At 40.9% G+C, this 25,762-nt stretch overlaps 1 protein-coding gene across 1 annotated transcript in view; it reads left to right on the forward strand.

Annotated features, from left to right (window-relative positions):
- The first annotated feature begins 531 nt into the window (after positions 1-531).
- The window catches only part of clcn1b (chloride channel, voltage-sensitive 1b), a 31,127-nt gene continuing 5,896 nt past the window's right edge, over positions 532-25,762 (forward strand). The window contains exons 1-14 of the mRNA XM_026184611.1: positions 532-1,055; positions 14,115-14,337; positions 15,290-15,421; positions 15,548-15,676; positions 15,811-15,944; positions 17,180-17,257; positions 20,361-20,439; positions 22,154-22,279; positions 23,974-24,058; positions 24,199-24,300; positions 24,763-24,847; positions 25,205-25,360; positions 25,495-25,564; positions 25,648-25,758. Coding sequence (XP_026040396.1) covers positions 1,005-1,055; positions 14,115-14,337; positions 15,290-15,421; positions 15,548-15,676; positions 15,811-15,944; positions 17,180-17,257; positions 20,361-20,439; positions 22,154-22,279; positions 23,974-24,058; positions 24,199-24,300; positions 24,763-24,847; positions 25,205-25,360; positions 25,495-25,564; positions 25,648-25,758 — 1,561 coding nt within the window. The 5' untranslated portion in view covers positions 532-1,004. The remainder of the gene's footprint in view (positions 1,056-14,114; positions 14,338-15,289; positions 15,422-15,547; positions 15,677-15,810; positions 15,945-17,179; positions 17,258-20,360; positions 20,440-22,153; positions 22,280-23,973; positions 24,059-24,198; positions 24,301-24,762; positions 24,848-25,204; positions 25,361-25,494; positions 25,565-25,647; positions 25,759-25,762) is intronic.

A 25,762-nucleotide genomic window follows, 5' to 3' on the forward strand; every position in this document is an offset into this window, starting at 1 on the left:
TCAGGCTGTTATGCATTAGCGTGTGGGCCACAAAGCAGGGCTGGGTTAGGGGGGGATCTGCCTGTGCCTTTGTGGTTGTCATAATAGCTGCCGGTGTCAACGGGTTAGGAGGAGGAACCAGAGGAGAAACCCGCCAGTGAACTAGAGATGTTTAATTTAAAGTTGCTTGAATGGGATGTTGGCTGAGCACACCAAAGGCCCGATGTAAAGCACAAATTCACCTCCTCGCTTATCCTCTTGGTACCTGGAGCCTGTGCAGAGCTGATCAGTATGAGCTGAGCTCTTGCTATTGGGGGTGTGTTTAGGGGTGATTTTTTTTTCTTTCCCCCTCCTTCTAAGAGAGGGCTGCCATAGCATGTGAGTGTTACGGGGATTGCCTTGCGGCATTGGCTGAATAGGTGCGGGCTGTCATAGGGGTGTCATGTGCACCTTCCTGCTCACGTTGCAGGGGCAGCCCTATGTTGGGGCGGGGGGGGGATCCTTCCAACTACCACCCCTCTCAACACTCCTGTCCAAACAAGAACAGGCCATCCAAACACACACACCTAATGGCCGTCTGGCAGGGAGGGTGCTGCTTAGGGCAACAAGTTGTGTGTGTGTGTGTGTTATTAGGTGTCTGCAGTTCTAATAAAGGAAAGCAGTGTGTCCTTCACTGCCTCATCAGATGGCTTTGCTCTGCTTTGTCTGCCTTTCTGATTTCTGTCTGTGTCTGTCGGTGTTGCGGTGGAGCTGGATGGCTCTTAGACTGTGGGTCATCTGGAGAAAGGCGCTTTCGGGATGGACCTCACCTGTGCTTACGGACTATCTCTATGCAATGAGTGTGTTTGAGACTGAGAAACTTTAGATGTTTTTGTGGTGTTTTTGACCTGGTGTGAAGTGGGTATACAATAAGGCAGCGTGTGTGTGTGTGTTTGTGTATGTGTGTGTGGCATTGCTGTTGCCCACGCCATTAGAAATGCTGGGGTGTCCAGCGAGATTATTTTTGGATCAGTGACAGCGTGTCAATGGCTGCAGATGCATCGCAAAGGAAGGCTCTGAGATACCAACAGACCCTGGTAGGTCTTTCCCAATCTTCCTTTACTTGCCTGCCTGTATGCTGTCCTATCTTTAACTTCCAAAGGTTTTCCCTCGTTTCTCTTGTTCTGCCATCACACCTGCTTCTCTCTCATCTTTCCATCAATTCACCTGTCACTTCCTCTCTTCAAACCCTTTTTTTTTTAACCGTTCTTCATTCTTAATGATTTTATTTTTTTTTGGTCTAGCCTTCATTACTTCTCTCCTACGCCTACTTTTTCTACCCATCATGCTTCTCTGCTCCATCATACAAAGTCCTCCTCGTGCTCTCCTACTAAATCAATAATCTTCATCTCCGCTCTCATCCTCCCCCCACCCACCCCAACTCTGTCTTTTCTTCTCGAACAAGATTTATGCAACTTCATGTCAACTTTATTTCTGCAGCTCGGATAGACACGAACAGTCTGTACAATTTCTCACCGCCCACGCCTCAACCAGCTGAGTGAAGGCGATAAATGGAAAGTCATCCCTGGGAAAATGGAAAAAACCCTCGATCGTTTACATTTCTTTTGCGACTCATGTGCATCTTCTTTCTGATGCCTTGTAAAGTCATTGCTGTTTACATGTGGCGGTGGATATAAATACCTATATACAGGAAACCGGAGCAGACAGGTTAGATGTACGTGGTGAGATGAAGTCATGTCACTTTATCCTCCAGTTCATCTGTTTAAATGCTTATCCAGAATGATAGTCATTCCTCCCAGGAGCATCTCAAGATGTCTGGTGACATTTAGCCACTATTGACTCTTTTTTTTTAGCATTTTTATTCTCTTCTCTGCTGTGGTCATAGATTACTAACAGCTTCAGCATGCTCTTTTCTGCAGAGCTGATTGTGAGTTTGAGACAAGACAATGAGCAATTGAGGCTGGAGCAGCTGGGCTGTGTATATTCATGTAACTGATCAAGTGCGGAGGAGCAACAGCAGTGTGTCAGTCCGTCCTTCTGCTCGTCTTCCTCTTCGCCTTTGAGAAGATGGACGATTGTCCAGAGCAAATCCCAAATCCCTGGTCCTCCTTCAGTCCCTTGGTGCTGCACAAGTCAGATATAAATAAGACAATTAATTAAATCACGCTGTTTACAAGCTTAATGTCTCTGTGAAGTCACACATCTCTCAGGTGTGAAAGCTGTGTCTGCGTGAGAGGAAATTCGAGCCTTGAAGGATCAGAGGATTTTATGTGCTGAGCTGTTAATAGATCGTCCTGATATAATTTGTTTATTGATCAGGAGAACTCTCCTGTGGTTAGTTTGGCTGGTTCACAGATTCACACCGGTGCCTTAAACTGAAGATGACTGTCTGTTTTTAGTGCTTGTTTTTAGGTGCAGTAAGTGTTGATGTTACGCCTGAGATTTGCTTTTAGATCACATATAACTGTTATTTCAACTTAATTCACAACAAGCCTTTCAATGATGTTCAAACAGCACTCGAGGGTCAGTTTTTGCTTTAGAGGATTGTGTGATGAATGAAGCCGTATTACAAAAAAAAGTAACTTTGCCCTCAGAAGGTTAATGTTTAGTTTTCATTCACTTACATGATTTGGTTCTTCACAAATTACACAAACTAGGTGACGAAAGATTTTAGTGGCACCAGTCGACTGATTTATACATTTTCATAACAAGCAAAAGTGTGACCTCTTTTTTTTCTTTTTTTTTTCTCATGTGACCTCATGCGCAGATTACTCTCGAGCTATGGACCAAACACTGGTTGCCCTGGAAAAATGTGTTTTCCCCAACTGGTTGGCAGTGGTTTCTGGAGGTTCCTGGCACAAAAGTGTGCGGACTGACCAGAGTTTTTAGGAATAAAAGCAATTTTAAGCTGCTTCCTTATTCGCAATGATTCGCCAATACAGTTAGCACCAAATTTTTAATTTGGCAGATTTTTACGCCAAATGCATTTCCTTAAACCAAAAGGATTTGGGACTGAACCAGGGACCCTTCTGTGAATGTGGAAACCACTAACCTATGGGTTTTCTGTTAAATTGCTTAATAATCTCAGCTAAAAAATCTTTTTTAAAAAGGCAGTGAAGAGATCATGAGGATGTCTGGAAAGAAATGCTGTCCACCCTTCAATTTGGCCTCGGGCATGTCTTTATCCACACCTCATCAGGTGTAGTCAACAGTTTAGCCCAGGCAACACCAAAAGACTTGCACTGTCAGTCCAATGAGGGTAGAGAATATGGAGAAGTTTAAAAATACCAATATAATAATTAGAAAAGTTCAACTTTAGACAAAAGCTAATAAAAGATTTGAATTAATTTAGTTTCTTTTTTGTTTATCTGGTTTTCTGTGATATTTAATGACATTTAAGTGATGGATCTTTAAATTATCCACCCACAAAAATTAATGCTCACTGGCCTTGCAGAGTAGTGTTTATTAATTTAAAATCACACAACTGTTGGTGACTCTTCACTTTCCCAAAGAGGAAGCTCCCTCTGTGGACTCTTGTCACACTGACAGACGTTTCCACAGTGACAAGAGCAAATCGCTGCTTGTGAAGATGTACACACACACACACACACACACACACACACACACACACACACACACACACACACACACACACACACACACACACACACACACAGTGTATATTTGTGCCTGCTTTTTACATCTGGTTGTGTGTAACAGTTGATGTGATGGATGAGGTTAAAAGCGAGGTTGTGTGAGGAGACGAGTCTCAATCTGTGAGAATGTCAACAGCAGTGAAATAGATCCCATAAGTCTCAAATGTTACAGGCTACTAAAAGGGATAACGTTCACCTGCCAAATGTCCCGTGGGCTGGAATGACTGCAATGTAGACGATTAAGCCATTAAATTTCATACGATAATGCGGACACGTTTTTTCAATTACAGGGGTAGTTCTAATGTAATAATTAAACAGTTGGATGTTACTTCCATAGCATAAAGGTGAAATGTCACATTGCTAAATAGTGTCAATAGCTTGTTATTGTTTTGTGTAAAGGTTAAAGCCTTCCATCTGTCTGTTCAACAAGCCTCCTGGGAGAGATGGCCCGAAAGAGAGGCAAACAGCGTCAGAGAGAGAGGCAGAGGGAGAACTGGGGAGAAGTGTGTCAGTGAACGTTGGATCACACTGCTGCTAAATTTATCGACGAGTAAGGTTTCACCTCAGGGGTGGGGGGGTTGGATGGACGTGGACAAGGGTTGGTGAACGGGAAAGTTTGAGGGTGAAGAGTGAGGCAGAAAGGTGAAAGGTCTCCAAAGAGTCCAGATGCAAGAGAGACCGCTTGGAAAAATAGACAAAAAAGTAACTTTTTGTGTTTCTGAAATTCATAAACGCAGATTTCTGATCTGTAACGGTACCTTTATGGGTGTGTGAAAGTGGAAAATCATAAAACATTGTGTTGCTTATGGAGAGTGGAGCCAAAATCACAAGAAATAGAACATTTAATACTGCTGGTGACTGAAAATATGAAAGCTTGTTGCCACCACTGGATTGTTTAAATTTCTTTTTTTTAATGTTGAAATTTTACTACAACTTTGAGTTAATTACTCTGAATTTCAAGATGCATAACTTGAGCTTTTCAGATAAACCCAAAAACAAACTTCCATAAAATGGACTCGTGGGAATTTGGTACTTAAACGCTTTCTGTCTAATAAATGAATACATTTCTATTAATATATCAGTTTTAAAAGAAACCCATTGTACTTTTTTCCAACTTTGTATTTTTAATTTCAGATTCAGGGTAGCTTTGCATAATTCAGTCACAATAAGCCTTGATTAACTCATACCGGACTTTGATGTCGCTCCAGTGTTCAACTATTGTCTGAAATAAGCTGTTTTAGCCCCTTTTACTCCTTTGTTTAAGGGATTTTATGGAAATCCACTCTACTTCATAGCCAAGAGTTGTTAGGATGCCTGGGTCGTTGACCCAGGGTATTTGAGTTTATTATATTATTTATACTTTTTAGTCTTTGGTTTCTTTGAGTTCTGTCTTATGGTTTATGTCTCTGTCTTCTTTAGTTGCTCTGTCTCCCCTATCACCTGTATCCCCTTGTCTAGTTCGCGTCTCTGTGTATCCTTAGTTCCTATATCCCCGTGTTCAGTCAGTGTTTGTGTCTGCCCTGGTCCCACGTCTCTGTTCCCTCTGTAGTGCCTGCATGTGAGTCTGTGTTATGTGTTTCCTGTTTTACTTTGAAGGTCTCTGTCTTATCTCAGTGTGTTCAGTTTACGCTTCCTTTTGTCTCGTCAGTTCTGATTTGCCCCAGCTGTGTTTCCCTCCTGTTATTCATTCCCTGATTGCTCCTTCTGTGTATTTAAGCCCTGTGTTTCTCTGTGTCCGTGTCGCGATCTACCGTTTACCAAGCTGTGTGTTCTGTCAGTCCGCCGGTGTTAGTTTATTTTGATTGTTTCCAGTTATGTTATATTTGAGTTTAACATTAAAGCGGTTTTGAGTTCACATCTGTCTCTGGAGTCTGCACCTTGGGTCCTATCCCTGTCCGCACACAGCCCTCACCTAACAAGAGTAGAAAATAACCCCTGAAACCAAGCTTTTTGAATATTTTGAACTCTGACCCTTTGGTTCACAGTGATTGCTTGGACATATGTTGATCTGACAACAGGAAACTTCAGCCATATATGAACATCTGCAAAAAAAAACTCATTACAGGTCCCCTTTAAAAATCACAAATGTAGAGTTGTTAGACTGCCCAGAAGAGAACAAATGTAAACAAATAATAAATGTTAAACAATGAATCAAACTGATATCAAAGGGGGCGGGATTAAGGATTTAAGCCACAGTCAGACTATGTCAAAGTGTCAGTCCACCACGTCTCTTCTTTCCACTAATTTCCTCTCTAATAAGGAATAAAATACCCAAAATACTGAGTGATACCTGAAATATTTACATCAGGAAAAAGAAGGCCATCCATTACACTCACAGCGGCTTAATATTTTTTCAGACTGATGTGCATTAGTTCTCTATTAAAAATCTGCTTTCATCTGTCTTTTTTTGGGACATGCTTGTGCAAAGAAGAGTGGTTGGATTCTGTCTTCTACTACACATATGAAGTGAAATATTTCTTACAAACAGGTAAAATAATAACTACTAATAAAAGTGCAGGGCTAACTGTAGTTGCTGGTGATGATAGGGGATCCTATACTACCACAGTTCAAGTTAAATACAACCCGACAGCCCTCCAAACTGACTGACGTTTCTTGTTTTTGCCAGATCTCAAGAACATTACAAACTGCTTCCTGCTGGGATCATAAATCATCAGCTCCCCAAAATAGAAGCCGACTGATATCCACGGCTTATCGCGGCTATACTGGCATCACAGTTCATATCTGTGCAATATGTGTACAAAAACGCGTATGCTTCTCCAAACAGAAGAGAAAAGAAAACCATAACTTGGGGTAATTTAGTGTGTTTCCAAAGGCATTGTTTACGATACTATCAGCACCTTCTACAGCACATGTGGCAGAACATGCAGCACATATGCAACAAAGTCAAGAGGTGTCTTCACAGTAAGCTATTAACTAATCTGTGAAGTGCATTGCTGGAGTAAACACATAAACACAAACTAATCCAGAATAACAATTATAGAGTTTATAAATCCATAAAATCGCCACGTCAAACTCAACATTCCCAAATCAGACTGCCTCTTCCCCAAATGGCACATAAACCACGTGAGAATTGCTGGGTCAGAACAGAACACCAGACTGACCCATTTTAAGTACCACAGTTGGGAAAACAGAAGCTGAGGTCATCAACTTAAACCAAAGAAATCGCTTTGAGTTTGTAATGAACATTTTATAGAAGATTAAACTGTTTTATAGGCTGTATTTTATAATTAAAGGAAGCTAATTTGTGCTTTTACAGTAAGGTTTACTGTGTGTAAAGTCTCACATCATGTTTTTATGTAACTTAAGCATTAATTAATGGCACCAAAAAAGGCTTCTGTGTACAGAAACAGAGGAATAAAAACATGATATGGCACATTGTACCGGGGCTCAGCCAGGCTTTAGTGAAGCATGCCATTCATGCTGAAGGCACTTGAAGAGCAGTGCAGCATTATCCATACACAATGTTAATATATTTATGGTCCTCTCTCAGTCAGCAGGTATTATTTTCATGCCTTGAGCTTGCATCCTGCCTGCTGGGTATCATTTATGATCTTGCTGCTGGAATCTGCCAGATTGGCTGCATGACTGGGAATCTACCCTGCTGAATTAAGAGCTGCTGACAATTTATTGTCAAGCTTCAAGTGTCTGTATTAACCTCTGCTGCTTTCCCTTTTTAGTGTGTGTGTGTGTGCGCGCACACTCACCTAAGAGTCACTACACTCTTTCACTGTATGGAAGCAGGTAGCAGGTACGTGTCCCTCACACTGGCAAAGACAGGGAAGGACAGTTGTAAGACAGATATTCAGAGAAGGCATTACTGAGTGTTGGACACATGCAAGACAGTGAGCAGGAGGAAGAGCTGAGAAGATGAGGGAGCGCATCAATACTTTTCAGACAGGTCTGAATATCGATCAGTTTCTGGTAAGGCTCACTATTTCCTCCCTAAATAGTGAACTGCTTTTGCAAGATGAAATGCATGCATGCAAAAGTAATTGAATTCTAGCTTCCGTTTTCTTTTCGCCGACTTTAAATTTCATGTTGTGCCTTTATTTATTGAACATGAACCAGGTTTAGATAGGATTTAATGGCCTCACTGGTTTGATTTTTCTGAATTTCTTGGTGGTAACATGAAGTGTGGTCTCGCATGTAAGACACAGTTTGTTTTTTTGTTTTTTGGCTGCCTCGATTTGCCTTAATTAGAAAATGACAGCTTGAACAGTGTTTGGATGAGGCATGGAATTGTTATTGTGCTGGCTAATTAGTGTATGCATATGGAGACACTCGTGGAAGTGTGTGTGATAGCTGGGATGTGTGTGTGTGTGTGTGTGTGTGTGTGTGTGTGTGTGTGTGTGTGTGTGTGTGTGTGTGTGTGTGTGTGTGTGTGTGTGTGTGTGTGTGTGTGTAAGGGGGGTAATCTGCTGATCTGTCCATCAGTGAGCAGGTCAGGTTTTATCATTAACCTTGTGCTACAGGACAGGGCTATATTGTTGTAAGGCCTCACCACACACACACACACACACACACACACACACACACACACACACACACACACACACACACACACACACACACACACACACACACACACACACTTAACAAACACACGTAATGTTCATTTAAGACACAAACACAGACTCTGTGCGCTGAGAAACCTGCACAAACACACACAGATATTTATGAATATGCAGTGCTCCCTCACAAGGGACACAGGAATATGCTTGTATTTTTTAATTAACTCTCAATGTCACACTGCCCTTCAACCTCTGCATCTATCAGCAGCTCTCACTGTGACTGAACCTCTCTCTCTCCATGTCTCTCTCTCTCTCTTTCTCTCTGCAAACCTGTTTGTTTTGTTTACACTTGAAGCTTCTTTTATTTTACAATATTTAATATCTTGTTCGAGCCAACTCGTACAGAACAGATCCATGAACAAATTAAAAGCTCGCGACTGCTCACCGGCGTAATTTGAATACAGGCTTTTAGTCTTAACAAACCCGAGGGAGTGATGTTTTACATTTTTCCGATTTCCTTCATCCCGTGAGACTTGCAGTAAGAACAACAGTAGAAGCTCGGGTTCTTGCGAGAAATTAATAACGAGATGTGTCAGGACCGTACAGTAACGCCTGGCTACGTCCGTGTGTCCGCGGAGATTAACGAGAAAAAAGCAAGGAGAGCTACGCAGGAATCTCATGGAGAGTAAACAAGTGTGGGAAAAGGAGGAAGAGGAGTTTGGAGAGGCAGGGATATGTCCTTGTGTTCTTGACTTGGAGTGGGAAGGTCATTCCACATTTGGGAGCCAAACAATGGCAACAGAAAATGTGCAAAAAGTATGTGAAAGTTGGACAAACTGTGGTTACTGATGATGATTGATTGTGAGATTCGGTGTGTAATGAACATGCAAGGTTATGCGAAACAGTGTAAACATAAGGCTGAGGGATGAAAACAGCAAAGTCACCTGACATTAATAAATCGCGGCTTTCAGTGTCTTTCTCACGCTGTCAGTCGGCATTGTTGTCTTGCTGAGACGTGCTTGCTCTCACCTTTTATTTGTCTTTATGTCTCACCATTTCACAGTCAGGTGACTTTCTGACAATGCAGGAGCTGCGGCTCAGTTTGTGACAGAAATATTAAAAGCCCAAAGTGACATCGTGAATTTCTCTTTATTAATAGTCCAAAAATGCCCAAATATGACATTTTTGAATAAACTTTTCACACTTGTTGAATTTGTTTTTGATTGTGACATGAAGACAAATGCAAAAACCCCAAACTAACATAAAACACAAAGATAAAGAGATTGAAACAACAAAGATTTTAGACTTTTTGAGATTTTGAGCAAGCAAACAAATAAAACTCAGCAGAAGAAGGAGGTGCATCCACTGCACTATGTAGATGATATAAAACTTAATTAATTAATTAAATAATTAATAGCAGCAATCACTGATTTATCCCTTTGATCGATCTGTTGATCTTGAATGAGAGGTCAGAGGTCAAATGTGGCATGGTATTTTAAATCCTTACACAGTACTTTCTATATGTTGACAATAAACACCACACTTTTAAGAATTTTGACCAATAAATCCTCAAGTTGACCTTGAAGACTTTGGTGAATGTAAGCCAAATGTTAATGGATCCCCTCTGCACCCCTACAAAGTTTTATCAGAATTCATTAAACTCTTTTCGAGCTCTCGTGTTTACAGGCAGAATGACACACACACACATACAAACGTTGCCAGAAACACAACCTCTTTAGTGAAAGTGATAAGACCAGTAAAATTATACTTAAGTGGGATTTGGCTGAGTAATAATTCCAGTTAATTAAAAATAATTACTTTAAAACAAGAGGAATATGTTAAGATATTTACTTTTAAAGATTATATTTACACAACATGAGATTTGTAATTCGTTTGAGGTTCACAGTGTGGTAGTGAAAAAAAAATCTTATCAGACATCTGAAGGTCACTCGGCTCATTTTGAGGCTCCATCAGCAGCTTCAAGGCAACCTGGATCTCATTTGAACTGAGGGAAAGTGTAGAATAAAAAATGTCTAACTATGTTAAATGGGTCCCAGGCTCAATCTGGGAGTGGGTTGGGTATTATCTTTTAAACAATGGTCATGATCTGTCAGCCGTGTTCATACGCAACACACCTATTCAACAAGGATAGACACTAGGAAGAAGAAGCTTGAAAGACATCATCAACTGTGCTGCAGTTATTTTTCTCTTTTCCTTGAGGCAGGGCATGAGAGGTCACATTTTTTCCTCTCTCTCTATGAACAGTGCACAGGTTCCTGTTGTTTCTGTCCCTGGTTTTGATGCTGTCTGGTGCCAGCGGCTGTTTGATGATGTTGATGGATTAGGGCTTTGGTGCTAATGTGTAGTGCAGTGGTGAATTTGCGTGCAGTGCAGGACACGGAGACAGAACAGAGACAGAGCTGCTGCAGCATCATGCAACAGACAGGTGATGAGAACCAGGTAAAGACATGAGGACCGAAGGCTGTAGCTCGTCAGAGGTTGATTCTTTTTTTCTGTTTTCTCTGCCATGACTTAATTACACAGCCCTCTGCTGTCTTTCTCTAATCTTCAAAATTCACTTTGGATCATATGCATGCACTGAATTTGAATCTCTATTTCTTTTCGTAGCTCTCTTTTCCAACATTTTACCGATTGATCATTTTACTGATTTGTGTACTTTGACATATAAAATCAAGAAACCTGTATTGTAAAACCATATTGTTAAATATTTGCTGTTTTTTTAATAAACGTATGAAAATACGGCTTGTTTACCTGCCCTGTTCTTCCATACAGCGGAAGATGACAGAGGTCACTGTTATTTGTGTGATACATTTGCAGGCGGTGAAATTAGAAAGTAATCAGCAGTGACCTCTGTGATCTTTTGCTAGACTGAAGAACTGTAAAAGTATGTGAGTTCTTGTTGCCTTTAAAGCAGCAAAATGTGAAGGTAAACTGGTTTGCCCCGAAATAAAAACATGTTTTTTCACATTAGAACATTTTTATTCGTTTGTAGTGCAGACAATAAACAATCACAAACAGCTCACTGACGGATTCATTCCTCATTTTTAAGGTTGTAGACAAAGAAAGGAAAATAAGATATGTCAGTGTCATGAGTGGAGACCGTTTTATCTTTACTTGCAGCAGAAAATTCTTCAGTACGATATCTTTTTAGCACAGCTCTATTTTCTTGTCATATGTTTTATTTCTTTTACTTAATCCCCTTACCTAGGTTGTTTCCATCGTCAGAACAACAGAACAAAACTCTAACAACAAACATGGAGGTTTTTTTTCTTTGTTAATTATTTATTCAGTAAATTTGAACAAATTTATAAACAATAATCTAACATTTCATAATATATTATCTTAGTGCCTAACCATCTGAGTCCTCTTCAGTCCTGCATTTCTCCCACACTTTCATGTAAAAAGGTGCCTCCTTTAGATTTCAGCGACAAAATCATCCTCTCTGTTATAAAGATCTCCCTCACTATGTTCTTCCATTGTTCACAACTTGGACAGACATTTGTGTGAAATTAAATTAAATTCTGTATTTAAAAAAGTGATAGGAAAAGATCCTCCTATGTGCTTATAGACTCGCTGGCCACTTCATTAGATACACGTTGCTATTACTGGTTGGACACCTTTTTGAAGCCGTTTCACCTCTCATCCAAGAAGCTTCTTCAGTTCTAAGGTCAAATGGTGGAGAGTCCCAGATTTAAACCTAGCGGGAGTTTCCCCCCACAGAGGGACAAAAGGACCCCCTGATGATCCTCTAATTGCCTGAGCCAAGGTGTGAAATTGGGTTTGGGTCCCAATCAGCCAGAACTGAAGAAGCTTCTCAGATGAGAGGTGAAACGTCTTCAAGCAACTTAAAGAAGTCCAGACGCTTTTCTTTGAAAGCTCCTTTGACTACGATGACCTGGATGACTGAGAACCTTCACAGACTTTAAAATTTACATTCTCCCAGTTGGTACTGTCATAACGAATCATAATATATCCTACCACTCTTATGCAGATGATATACAGTTGTACCTATCAGTTTCCTCTGAAGATCTGACCTCTGTTTATTAGCTAATGAGCTGCATTAATGACATCAACTGCTGGTTGTCTCGAAACTTTTTAGAACTGAACAGAGACAAGACAGAAATATTGTTGTTGGTCCAAAAAGTCAGAGACTGACAGTCTGTTTGATCTTAGATGGTAATCTCACATGTTCACAAAGCTCCTCCGCACACTCCACCTCTCTGTTTTGCTTCTTTAGCTGAGAGTGCTTTCAGTTCCTGTAGCCCTGTTCCAAGCTTTCTGCTGACCTGAGATCAGTAACATCTGTGCCAACATTCAAAAAACAGACTCAAGACTCTTTTGTTCACACAGGTCTACACCTGCGTTTTTTAATGTTTTATTTCGCTGTTTTCATTGTCTTGAGGCACTGTAAACCTAAATGGAGTTTTGTATTTTTATCTTTTGTGCTACTCAGTTTACATATAATGAATTAAATGTATTATATAAATAAAATCCCCATTGCCTGTGCCACTGAACAGGTGTGTCTAATAAAGTGTCCAGTGGGTGTATGCAGATAGAAACAAGACGGTACCTTCAGTTGCTGTCAAAAAACATAACCTTTGGAAGAAATAATCGCAGCAGAACTCAGGAGAAGTTTTCCGTTGCAAAAACTTTCATCAGTTTCCATCTTCACATCACACAGAAAAACTTGTATGTAACTTACTTTAAATATACGTTTTCCCGCGTGATGCAAACTCTTGCAACCCGTTTTGAGGAGGTAATATTCAACCAGCTCTTTGCATATTAACAAATAACTGACAATACTTTGTTTCTCCTGCTGTTAGCTCAGGTTTTACGGGGCTGAAGGACAGGAGTATTAAGCTGTTAGTGGTGCAGCATTGTTCTGAATAACAGTTTGTGGTTTGTGGTGTTTAGTGAGATTTAAAATAACCTCCTCGACGATTTAGAGGCATCAAAGGTTTTCAAAAGCCTCCAGCAGTAACTGCTTGGCCACCTGCTATGTGGTATATTCATGTATTAATTATAAACTTCTATATCAGTCACGTTGTCATGTGGTTGTAGTGAGTCATGTATTGCAGTGGACTGGTTATGTGAGGCTGTTTTTTGTGTGCACTTGAACTGGAGAAAAATGAACTTGCGCTCTGTAGACGTAAAGACTTTTAGAGAAGATGTGGATTTTTGTCTCACCTTTCTTTCATTTCACCAGCACATATTATGTGCAGTTAGCCGAGCTTTTGTCCTAGTTGGGCCTCATGGTTGGATGTGGCCGCTCTCCTTTCCTGTGTGAACATGAGACAGAAATGTGTGGCAGCCAGCTCTCTGTATGATTCAGTTTCTTGCTTTGCTGTGTGGTGGGATGCATGTGATCTGTAGGTTTCAGTTGCACACACCATAGCTGCATCCGGATCTGCAGTATTTTACAGCTTCTACAGTTTTAACGAGTCCGGTGCAAGCTGACCGAATGTATGTGTGTGTGTTTGACAGCATGTGTGTAGGTGTCTGTGTAGTCATAGGTGTAAAATGCACACGCAGTCGGAAGTGGAACGTGTGGAATGTCCTCTCTTTCCGAATATCTTCCTCTGGCTTTTTTCCAGACCGTTCCTTTGCTCAGGGCGGGGATTTTCCAATCTCTATGCCCATTTTGTCTATTTCTGTCTGTCAGGCTATTCAGGTTGGTGTGTATCCCTTACATACACGCCACACATTCCCCATCTCTTTCTCGTTATCTCAAGACTCTTCACACTAGATCCAGTTTTATCCTTCTTCCAAGTCTCAGTTGTCAGAGGTATTTCGCCTGTTTTTCGTTCTCTCCCTCCTCTCCATTCTAGCGTGTTGTTTCTCTTCTGTGCAGCCCAAGAAACACATGATTTCTCGACTGGGTGCTTTTCGTTTCATAGTGATTGCCAGTGTGTCCCCTTGGTTACAGCTCTACGGAGAGTACAGGGAGCAGCTGGGAAACTTCGCCCGACGGGAGGCTGCCCGTTTACTGACAGAGAGACAATGGAGAAGGCAGGCAGGGGACAATACCGCAGCCACAGGCCGCAAAGGCCACGGCCGGCGGCATCATCATCAGCACCCTGTGACCCTGGAGTCGCATCACAGCCATGCCTCCTCCACCAAGAAGCCTCGTCCCTACTCCAAATGCCAAGGTGACCAGCATGTGGTTATGAAAATGTATATGGAAACATTTGGCTGCTTTGCCACTTCCACACACTTTGTTGTTTTATTACATGACTTTTCAAAGAGTGAAGCTTTGCATTTGTCTAATGGTTTCAATTTCTGGTTACTTTGCACATTATGATTTTACATGCAACATGATGAGCTCATAAAATATGAGGCAGCACGGTAGTTTAATCAGGCTACACGAGGCACTTAGACTTAATACCACTTGAACTTAAGGGCTACTGCGATGGGGTATCTAAATGTAACCTACCCAGAGTTATAAAAAGAAAATCTCTAAAGGTGCAAGACTCAAAACATTTACCCAAATCTTAAGGTATAGAAGGTATTTTGTAGCTATATTTTGGAGGCTATAAATGCAGATGATTATGACATAAGAGGGACTTTAGAGTAAGCACTTGAAGGAGTTGTGCTCAGTATTGTGAACATGTGCACAGAGTTGAACTGTTGGTGTGTATTTATGTTGACATGGTGTCAGGGAGGTTGAGTCTCCTCTCTGACCTTCTTGCTGCTGTTTTAGGTTTTGCTGTAATGTCTATTTTGACTTTAATACATTTTGAGTGACTGCAGCTTTGTCTGAGTTTTTTTAAACTGACCTAGAGGGCCCCTCAAATCAGGATCCTCATCGTCATTGTTTCAGCCAATTCCAATGATTTTGAGAAGGAAAATAAATATGCAGTTTGTATCAAGTGGGAGTTAGTGCAGGGAATATTGAGATTCTTATATTATAGGAGTGTCACCTCTATCTGTGTAAATAATTACACTGCTTTGACTTTGTGATCTTTCATGTTGCATTTGTTGACTATTTGACTGAGTTAATCTGTACTTATCAGTCTACATTTACTTTATTTACTGCATCTGTTTCATCCATGATCTCACTAAGTGACTCCCTGACTCTTTGATTTTATCTCTCTGTTCCAGATTGTTTGGCTCGTGTGCGGTGCTACATAGTGACAAAAATGGGAGAGGACTGGATTTTCCTGGTTCTTCTGGGACTGACTATGGCTCTAGTTAGCTGGAGTATGGACTATGCTAGTGCCAAGAGCCTGCAAGGTAGAGCTGTCATGGAGATTATTGCCATTTCAAATCTCCAGTTTTTCTCTGCACTGCTCCTTTGTGTAATGTGCTTTTTTTCCTGTTCTTGTTTTTTTCTGTTTCTACTGTTATTCTGTCTTGCAGCCTATAAATGGGTGCATGGGGAGCTTAAGGGCAATGTACTGCTCCAGTACCTCGCCTGGGTTACGTATCCCATGATCCTTGTCATGTTCGCCTCGCTCTTCTGTCACCTGGTTTCCCCGCAGGCCATCGGTAAGCCCTCCATCACCTGTCAGCCTCTATTATCCTCTCTCATTATATTTCCTCCTGTATTTGCTTCTTTTTTCTCATTTTGTCTATTGTAAAGTACTGACATGATAACTTCTCTCTCTGTTTTTTAAATACAGGTTCTGGTATCCCTGAGCTGAAAACCATCCTGAGAGGTGTAGTCTTAAAAGAATATCTGACCCTTAAAGCCTTCATAGCTAAAGTCATCGGCCTAACCGCTGGCCTGGGCAGTGGGATGCCTGTGGGCAAAGAGGTAAACCCCCGTGTTAGGCAACATTACTTTAAAAACTATCGTGTTACATTACAAGATCAGTTGTGTTACAGTGTTTCCGACTGAGGAAACTCTTTAGAGTAGATCAGCCTCTACCGCTCTACTTCTGACTATGTTAACTTTACCTCATTTCAAAGCAAGTTGGTACTGGCAGCATTTCCTCCACCATAAAACAGGAACAAGCTTATTCATTTCCCTCAGAGTGACAGGTTTAGCACCAGCATCATTCATCTGCTCAGTTTGCTTCACTACCAGTGTTTTAGCTTACAGATGTTTTTTAAAAATATGACATAGAGCTCCTTGGCAGCTCAAATACACTCAATGATAATAATTCAAATACCTCAGCAATGTAACATCCACCCTGTCTGTCGTCACAAAAGCTGATCTTAATATTTGCACTCACCATAGGTTCTGCTGGATAATAGTGTGTAAGGCATAAACCTGATTTATCTACTAATAGGCGTCATGGGTGTTTACTGAGGTTAAGGAGCAAAAAGGGCCGTTTATCACAGACTTTTATACAACAGGGAACTTTTAAGAAACTTGTGCACTGGCTTCATCTTGCAGACCCAGAAGCTGCATCAGTCTACAGCACTAACACAACTGTAGGATTAGATACATTCCACTATGCATGCCAAGGATTCACAGGGATGTAGAAAAATATTATTCTTTCCTCACTGCAAAAGAGAAGGAAAATGTGGTAATATGTTAATAATAACACATATTTAAAAAACAGCTTAATAAGCGATTGTTTGCAAAGCTAACAGGTTGTATTACTACAGACTCTAGCCCATTGCTTTGCATTGCATTAAATCCAGCACTGAAGCAAACACATATTTTCACCTCCTTACTACTTGTGTGCTTCTGTGTCTATCCCCACTCATTCAGCATCTTGTTCCACATCTTCAGTCCTTTTTCTGTCTCACTCTCCAACTGGGAGGGGGTAATAAATCATCTTCTGTCATGTTGTTCCTCTCGCCCTCTTCTCACGGGACTGAGGCAAATTACTCCAGTCCTCAGCAAAGAACCACATTCGTTTTCCTTATTACAGTAGCATGGAAAGTGTCACATCCAGTAATTACACAGTGATTTATCAGTTCTGATAAAATATGTCCCAGTTTAGACTCTCTGTTTTTACAGACAGCACTCTGTGTCTCTGTAGATAACATTACACGTCACTCATATCTGTGTCAGTAATGTCCTCCCATCACCCCCAGGGTCCCTTTGTCCACATTGCCAGCATCTGCGCCGCAGTGTTGAGTCGATTCATGTCCATCTTCTCTGGAGTCTATGAGGTAAGCTGAGCCCCTGACCAAAGCCGACTACATTACCCACAACCCCCCCATCTCTTTACTGACCACAGTCAACATGCTGATTTAAATGAAGAATGCAGTGTTTTTGTAATAACTTATGGTGTTGCTGACATCTTTGTTGTAATTACAGGGTTCCCACTATTTTTCTCATTATTTTTTAAAATCTGAAAAACAGAAAAAGTTCAGGTATTTCTAGATATGTACAATTATCTCATTTTAAATTTAGTGCCATTTATCTCAACATCCCTGAGAACCTTGCTTTGTTTCTTAAATGTTATCATAGCACCATGATAGACGATGATTGGGAGAGCAGAACGCTGTAACTGTAATATCAACAGGTCAGTGTTGAGCATTCATATCAGGGTCCTTGAACTTGAACCCTTAATTATAGAATTTTAAATGAAGCTACTTTTGAGTCCCTGAAATTTTTGAAAGAACTTTAACACTAATGAAAAAGTGGGAACCCCGTGGCTGTGTTTTGTCTCTGTCATCCAGCTCACGCCAGCCCCTCCCCGTTTCTCCCGTGTCTTTGTTTTGGTTCGCCCCCTCACGCCTCGTCTGTGTTTGTCTCACTGTATTAATAGTGTGACCGTTATGTCTGGCATGTGTATTAACAGTGACCTCCCTGTCTCCCTCTTTCCCTCCCCCCCCTTCCCTCCCCTTGGCTTTCTCATTCATCTCATTCACCCTTGACCTTTAACCCAGAATGGCTCCCATAACCAGGACCTGCTGGTGTGTGCGTGTGCTGTAGGAGTAGCCACTTGTTTCGGTGCCCCGATCGGAGGCAAGTCCCGCTCTGCTCGCTCGGCCTCAGGTCTACGGTCGGCTTTGACCTCATCAAGAAACATCAGTTACAATTAATTTGGAGGTTAAAACTGGCCTCACATCAGTGTGCTGCACTACTTGAAAGTGAACCAAACCACTATTCAAACATTTATATTTAGAATCAGTATCAATGCTACACCTGCAATGGATATTTTAAAGGTGCTGGCTCTTCATTTGCATACATTTTGTGCTACTGAAACATAGTGTGTTTTCACAAGGTTATAGTCTGACACAATCCACATTTAAACTCTAGGAAATATGAAAGCAAAATCACGGAAGAGCTGCTTTTCTTTTCTTTCTGACTGGACGTGATGCAAAGGTCAGGATAAGAAATACAAATTAGCAGTCAGGGCCGAGGATGTAGAATAAAACAAATATGGAGCGCAGATCCACTTTGTTTTTGCTGACAACTGTGCAGATAATCAAATTGCCCTGTATGGATGTTTTGTATGGATGCCTCCTTAAATCACGAGGTGGCTTTTAAAGGGGGCACTTACTGTTCTGTCTTGTCTGTCATGAAAATATGACAGTATGATGTTCCTCAAACCTTTTGTTTGTACATGGTAGCAAATCAGAAAAATAGCTGCTTTAAAGGGAGGGGGATTGGAGCTAATGAGGCTTGTTTAGGAGCTGAGGGGCCAGCTAAATAAGATAAATAAGGATTAGTTTGCTCTCTCAGTCATGAAGATCTGCTCTAGTAGACTTCATTCATCCATCCATTTTTTTCCCCACTTATCCAATTAAGGGTTGCAGGGAAGCTGGAGCCCATCCCAGTTGTTGCTGGTTGCAGCTGCTTCGAACCCGTAGTCTTTCTGTTTGCTGTGAGGTGACAGTGCTACAAAACTGTGGCACCCCTCTGGCAGAGTACAATAATAAAAATATGGAGCGATAATAGGCTCCATTAAACACCACAAAAGTGACCAATGTCAGGTGAATATTGGATTTTGTAAATGTAGTTGGGATAACTGAATTTGAATCCCCGATGTTGATGTTGTTACGCATTTATCTGTGTATTATTGGAGAATCTTTACCTCATAATATAAAGTGCCCTGAGACCCCATTTGTTGTGATTTGGCGCTAAATAAATAAAACCGAATTGAATTGAATTACTGCACAATAGCCCACAGTCAGTCGTTTATATGGTTCAGACAAATTTAATGAGAACTTGTGAATTAGCTGTATTTGCTAGAAGGTACATTAAGACTGAATTAGGCTAATTCAACTGCCTGCTGGCTTAAGCTTTATGTTTAGCATACATATATAAATATGGCATAAATTTTTCCATCTACAGTGCTGCGAAAAAGTATTTATCTTTCTTTTATATTTTTGTCATGCATAGACGTTTCAGATCATGCAAATGAAACAAACTTGAATATGAAGATAACTTGAGTACATACAAAATGCAGTTTTTAAATGATGATATCATTCTGAACTCAGCTTTTAAAACATAAATGTGGGTAATCACAGTTAATTCATTATTTAACCAAGGGGACAATTGCTAGGCGTGCTTGGATAGCTTTTTTCCCCTTGAAATATGAAATCATCATTTAAAAACAGGATTTTTTATTTACCTGGATTATCTTTGTATAATATTAAAATTAGTTTGATGAGCTAAAACACATAAGGGTGACAAATGGGCAAAAAAAAAGGTAAGAAATCAGGAAGGGGGCTAATACTTTTCACTGCACGTTAACTCTCAGCAGAAAGACAAGAATTGCAGATTATTCCTTTAAAACTATCCTAAAAAGTTAAACAGCAGCTCATCATTCAAGGTCATGAATAATCAGTGGAAGTATTTCATGTGTGCTACCTTCAATTTTCAGTCTGCAATCAGTTGCAGGGATCTGTCTCCAAGGACAATGTGACCACTTGGTTTGCTTCCTGATTGCTTAATTGCTTCCTCAAAGTCTGTATACTCACACTGGCATGCGCCTCCTCTGCTTCATATCCTCGTGGTGTAATTTCCCCTCCTTTATAACTTTTCTAATCACACTCTAGTGAACATTATTTATTCACTTTATTCCAATTTTCTTTTCTGTCATTTCTCCCTCTGTGTCCCCCTCTTGTCCTCACCACCTTGATCTTTTTTTCTCTCCCCCTCTTTCCGACTCACTCTGCTGTCTTTCTGTCAACACTCATGTTTCTTATTATTGTCCCCCCCCCCCCCCCAACACCACCACCACCCCTCATCATCTCTTGCCTTTCATCCCTCACTCTGTGACTCCCCCCCCCCCCCCCTCTCTGTTTTCTGTGTCAGTAGAACCCTTATGGTTACACAGATATACTGACTGTTGGCTGTGCCGTGGGGGTGGGATGCTGTTTTGGCACTCCACTAGGAGGTACTGTACATCTTCCACACTGCCTCTCAGCCACAACCTCTGCACCAACCGTCCTCCTGTACTGGATCAGATTCTTAGACCTGTTTGTTTCCCAAAGGGGACACATTATGCTTGTCTTTATTTCTTTACATATATAATATGTCTGATTTGTGAATTATTGAACGTGAGCATTACTATTACAGTTACTGAAGACCAGTGACAAATATGCACTTAGTTGCCATTTTAAGAGATACACATGTGAGCAATCAAATAGCTCAAACAGGTCAGCCACACCTTCAGTGGAAGCAATATGTACTCTTACAAGGTACTCTCCTCCAAACCAGTGACTGTGACCACAATGATAAACGTTCTGCATAATTTCATGGTAATACTTCCCCATCTCACATTGTAAATACACTTTTTAGGCCAAATTATGGAGTGGATTGATCTTGCCTAGCAAGACTAAACTTAGTACTTAGTGCTTCAATTTACTTACAGTAAAATTATCTCTGTTTCCTGTAAAAACCTGACTTTTTACCCCCTTATTGCAGTGTACATGCCCTTAAGTATTTGTAGTATTACACTGTAAATTCAAATAAAATATATTGAATTTCCATTTTTTATAAAGTGTTACTTGAAAGTTATAAAGAGTGTGAGTAATTCAAAGACTCAATACTGGTTCGTATTAAAAATCAATAAATCCCCCTCAGTAACAGAGGTTAAACAGTTCAACGGTCCAATCAGCTGAAGTTAGTAAGCCAATAATTAAAATCTTCTAATCAAAAGCTTTGTAAAGATCCCAGTTTTTTGATAGATCATTTATTGAATAGGTTAATAATCTGTTTATTAATTATCAGTGCGAACAATCATGAGCTGAAGTACCAACCAAAGTACAAAAGTCAACAAAACATCGAATGCTGTGCAAACGTTTTAGGCATTAAAAAAAAATAATGGAAAGTTTGAAAGATAATGCCGTGAATAGTATTTAGTTAACTTTGACCACTTCTCAGCTTTTCAAGGTGCTTGTTGGGTAATTAGTCTGTCTCAGTGTCTCTTGTCTCTTCCTGTAATGCTGAGCTGAGGGGATTAAGGACAGACCGTCTTCTGCAAGGCTCGCTCTTACTGTCGAATGTGGCTCTTTTAATGACAGCGGCTTATTGTTTGGCCCTGTTGTCACGCTGCAGAATAATTTTGGGACGATTAAACTCTCCCCGAGGGCGGATGGGTGTGTGACAGATAAGAATCTAAACTTCTGAAATGCCTACAATTTTTGCACAGCACTATACTTAAGTCACTAGATGTATACAAAACAAACTAGAATGTATTTACTGCTGACATAATGTTGGTCCCAAAATATGTTTTTTAAATCTTTTTTTAGAAGCTTCACACAGCTTTGATTATTGTTTTATAGCTTCACATGCTGATTATGTCTCTGTTTGTGTGTCAGAGAGCGAGACTACATGTAAGTGTGTGTTTAGCTGCGTTTGAATGTGTGTTAACTCCCCGTGGTTCTCCTGGTGTGCATAATTACACCCTCAGCTTCAAGTGTTTTTGAATACATTTTGTTGCTTTAACTCATAATACCGTCCTCTCTCTCTCTCGCTCCCTTCTCTTCCTCTCCTCTTCCTCCCCCTCATTTTCTCTCACTGCCCATCCTCATTGCTCTTCCTCTCTGTAATCCCTCCTCTCCCTCTGTCCTTCCTCCCCTTTTTTTCTGTCGATCCACCGTCACCAGGGGTGCTGTTTAGTATTGAGGTCACGTCTACCTACTTTGCGGTGAGGAATTACTGGCGGGGATACTTTGCCGCCACATTCAGTGCCTTCATATTCCGGGTGCTGTCTGTTTGGAACAAGGATGCTGGTGAGAAGCAGAGAAAATGCATATTCAACAGATACACACAAACTACTGAAAAAAAGACAGCTGAGCTTGCTGTTTATTAAAAGTAGCTGAATATGACAGCTGAGTAATACTTGCTTCTTTACATAAACCTGAAATATTTCAATACATCATCGCAGTCTTAAAGCAGCCCAGCAGCCCTGTAGCCTAAAATCCCTACAAGCTGCATTCAGGTGACCCTGTCTCTTTATTACAATACTAGATATTTTCACATTTCCAGTGTAATTTTATAAATAATATATAACTCAGAAAGTATTTAAGTATCTGTAAGCTCTGTTTTCATTGTTTTGGTTTTCAGGCCTGCAACTTTACTGTTTACTGCTCTTTTAATATACAACTAATGGACATTTTATTAGGCACACCTTGGTAGGGTTGGGCTGTTTTTACCTTCAGAAAGTATTCATTCATTTTTTTTCATTTTTCATGGCATAGATTCACCAATTTTGGCCTGTATTATTATGATAGCGTCACACAGCTGCTGCAGATTCATGATGTGAATCTCCCGTTCCACCAAATACCAAAAGTGCTGGATTGGTTTGAGTAATGTTGACTGTGGAGGCATATTCGAGAAACAAGTTTGAGAGGATCTGAGCTTTGTAACATAGCACATTACTTACCTGGAAGCTGCCATTAGAAGATGGGTACAGTGTGGTCATGAATGGATAGACATGGCATGTAACAATACTCACGTAAGTTGCGGTGATTAAATGATGCTCAGTTGTTACTCTTGTGCCAAGAAAATATCCCCCACACATTAAAACACCAGCACCATTAGCCTAAACGATGATACAAGGCAGGACTGATCCATGCAATCGTGTTGGTTGCACTAAATTCTGACCCTAATGTTTGAATGTTATTGTGCCAGACAAGGTTTTTTCAATCTTCCATTGTTCAATGTTGGTGAGGCCTCAGGTCCCTGTTTTTATTTGACAGGAGTGAAACGCAGTGTGGCCTTGTACTGCTGTAGCCCATCTACATAAAGTGCATTCAGAGATTCTCTTCTGCTCAAATAATCACTGGTTATTTGAGTTCCTGCTGCCTTCTAATCAGCTCAAAGCAGTGTGATCTTTCTCCTCTGATCTCTGGTATCAAGCAGCCAATCTCTGCAAACCCTGCAGGTGGTTGGATGGGAAAATTCCAGATCTCAGGCCAGCTTGTACAGCACCAACAACCATACCATGTTCAAATTACTTAAATCACTTTTCTTCCTCATTCTTACGCTCAGTTTGAACTTCAGTAGACTGTCTTGTCCGTGTCTATATGCCCAAATGCACTGAGTTGCTGCCACGTGATTGGATGAGCCAATATTTGCATTAACAAGCAGTTGAACAGGTGTACCTAATAAACTGTCAGAGAGAGAGAGTTGTTTTTAAAAGTTAGGGAACCCATTGCATATTACATAGCAGCACATTGTGGACTGAAACGAGCCACATAAAGAATCATTTGTTTCCTTCAGGAGTTGATGGAGACATAAAAACAGCTAAGGGAGCTTAAATATGGGCTCAGACTCATCAGGTGGACTGGAGTATTTGTTTTTTATTGTTATACTTTGTTTAATTTATCTTGTTGTCCCTGTTGTCAAAGTATTAGCATAGGAATGACAGACTGAGACCACATGTTCACTTGGTGGGAAACAGTTATTTCTCTCTTCCTCTCAGTCACAATCACAGCCCTCTTCAAAACAAACTTTCGGATGGATTTTCCCTTTGACCTTCAAGAGCTGCCTGCATTTGCAATAATAGGGTGAGGAGACTTTGTGAGCACTTGCATGCCTGCATGTGTTTGTGTTGAAATAATATGAGTCAGCAAGGTTCCTTTAATCTGAGATAGTCACGTAAAAGCTGCATCCTTGCTCCTTAACCCAGCTTTCTTTCGTCTTTCAGGATCTCGTGCGGCTTTTTGGGAGCGTTCTTCGTTTACCTGAACAGACAGGTGGTTCTCTTCATGAGAAGGCCTACGGCTCTTACACGCTTTCTAACCAAACAGTAAGATCCCCATACAGACGCAGAAACATAACAGAGACCTCCCCGCTGCTGTGGATTAATGTGGCGCTCAGCCCTTAAACTGCTGTGACTCTGGTAGCAGAAACTGTTTCTTGGAACTGAAACCATTTGTGCATTTAAATCCAATTCCTCTTAATGTTTCTCAGCTCCACTCTCCAAACTCATCAGTCTCACAACACTGGTCAGGACAGCAGCAAAGCCTTAACAACCTTTCAGCCAGTTATTCACTCAATGGGGAGATTCACTTACCCTCTGAGACTCAACAGTCAGGGAACATTAGTCTTCACCATTAGAGAAAAGAGAGTAGCAGCATCAAGAGAGCTCTACAATCAGCGCTGGTTCACACACACTGGTTATTTCTATGACAAGACAACTGTAGTCCTCTGGGGATACACTGCTGCTTTTAATGAACTCGTGTGTGTCTCCGTCTGTGTGTTGTCCCAGTCGTTTGATCTATCCAGGTGCAGTGACATTGATCATCGCCACCATCACGTTTCCTCCTGGATTTGGACAGTTTATGGCTGGAGAGGTCAGAATTCATCAATCTTGTTAATTCTCTGACTTTTTTCATGTTCATTTCTGGTGGTATTTTTTAAAACCTGATATGAATCAGGTGACTTTTCACTAAGTCCGCAAACACTAAAACCTTACCTGTGAAAGTGTGGCTGTCTGTCGCATGATTGTAAATTAATAGGATTGTTCTTTTAATGTAAATGGCCTGGAACATATATAATTTCTATTCTTCCTGAATATTTTTTATACTACATGTCACATTTTAGGTTTTTTTATTATGAACATGTAGCGTCATCAGGATGTGATGATTTTGTGTTTATGTAAACCTTGTTTAGGACAATTTTTTTCTGTGTGTTTGTGTTTCCTCTTGCAGCTGATGCCTAGAGAGTGTATCAACTCACTCTTTGATAATTTCACCTGGACCAAAATCTCAGAATACCCTGCTCCCCCCGGCCTGGGTCGCTCTGCCGCGTGGCTTCATCCTCGTGTCAGTGTCTTTATCATCCTTCTCCTCTTCTTCATCATGAAGGTATCTCTTCCTTCTTGCCTCCTCCTCACATTGTGTATGGAGTGGGTTTTGCCTTGAAAAGCACTGTGTGCGATAGCGTGAAAAACCTCTGGGATCGGTCTCGATCCTACTTTGATCCTGTTTTTGTGTTGCAGTTCTGGATGTCAGCAGTTTCCACCACTATGCCCATCCCCTCAGGTGCCTTTATGCCGGTGTTCATATTAGGTAAGAGGATTTTGTAATGCGAGTCTCCTGCTGATCTTCAGTTCAATTTGTCTTTACCAGAGTGCCTTATCTCTCTCCTCAAGGAGCTGCTTTCGGTCGCCTTGTCGGGGAGATCATGGCCACTCTGTTCCCAAATGGAATCCTGTTTGATGGGATAGTCTACCGCATCCTGCCAGGAGGTTACGCTGTCATTGGTCA

The sequence above is a fragment of the Astatotilapia calliptera genome, chromosome 11 (genome assembly GCF_900246225.1).
Source record: "Astatotilapia calliptera chromosome 11, fAstCal1.2, whole genome shotgun sequence".
Taxonomy (NCBI): Eukaryota; Metazoa; Chordata; class Actinopteri; order Cichliformes; family Cichlidae; genus Astatotilapia; species Astatotilapia calliptera.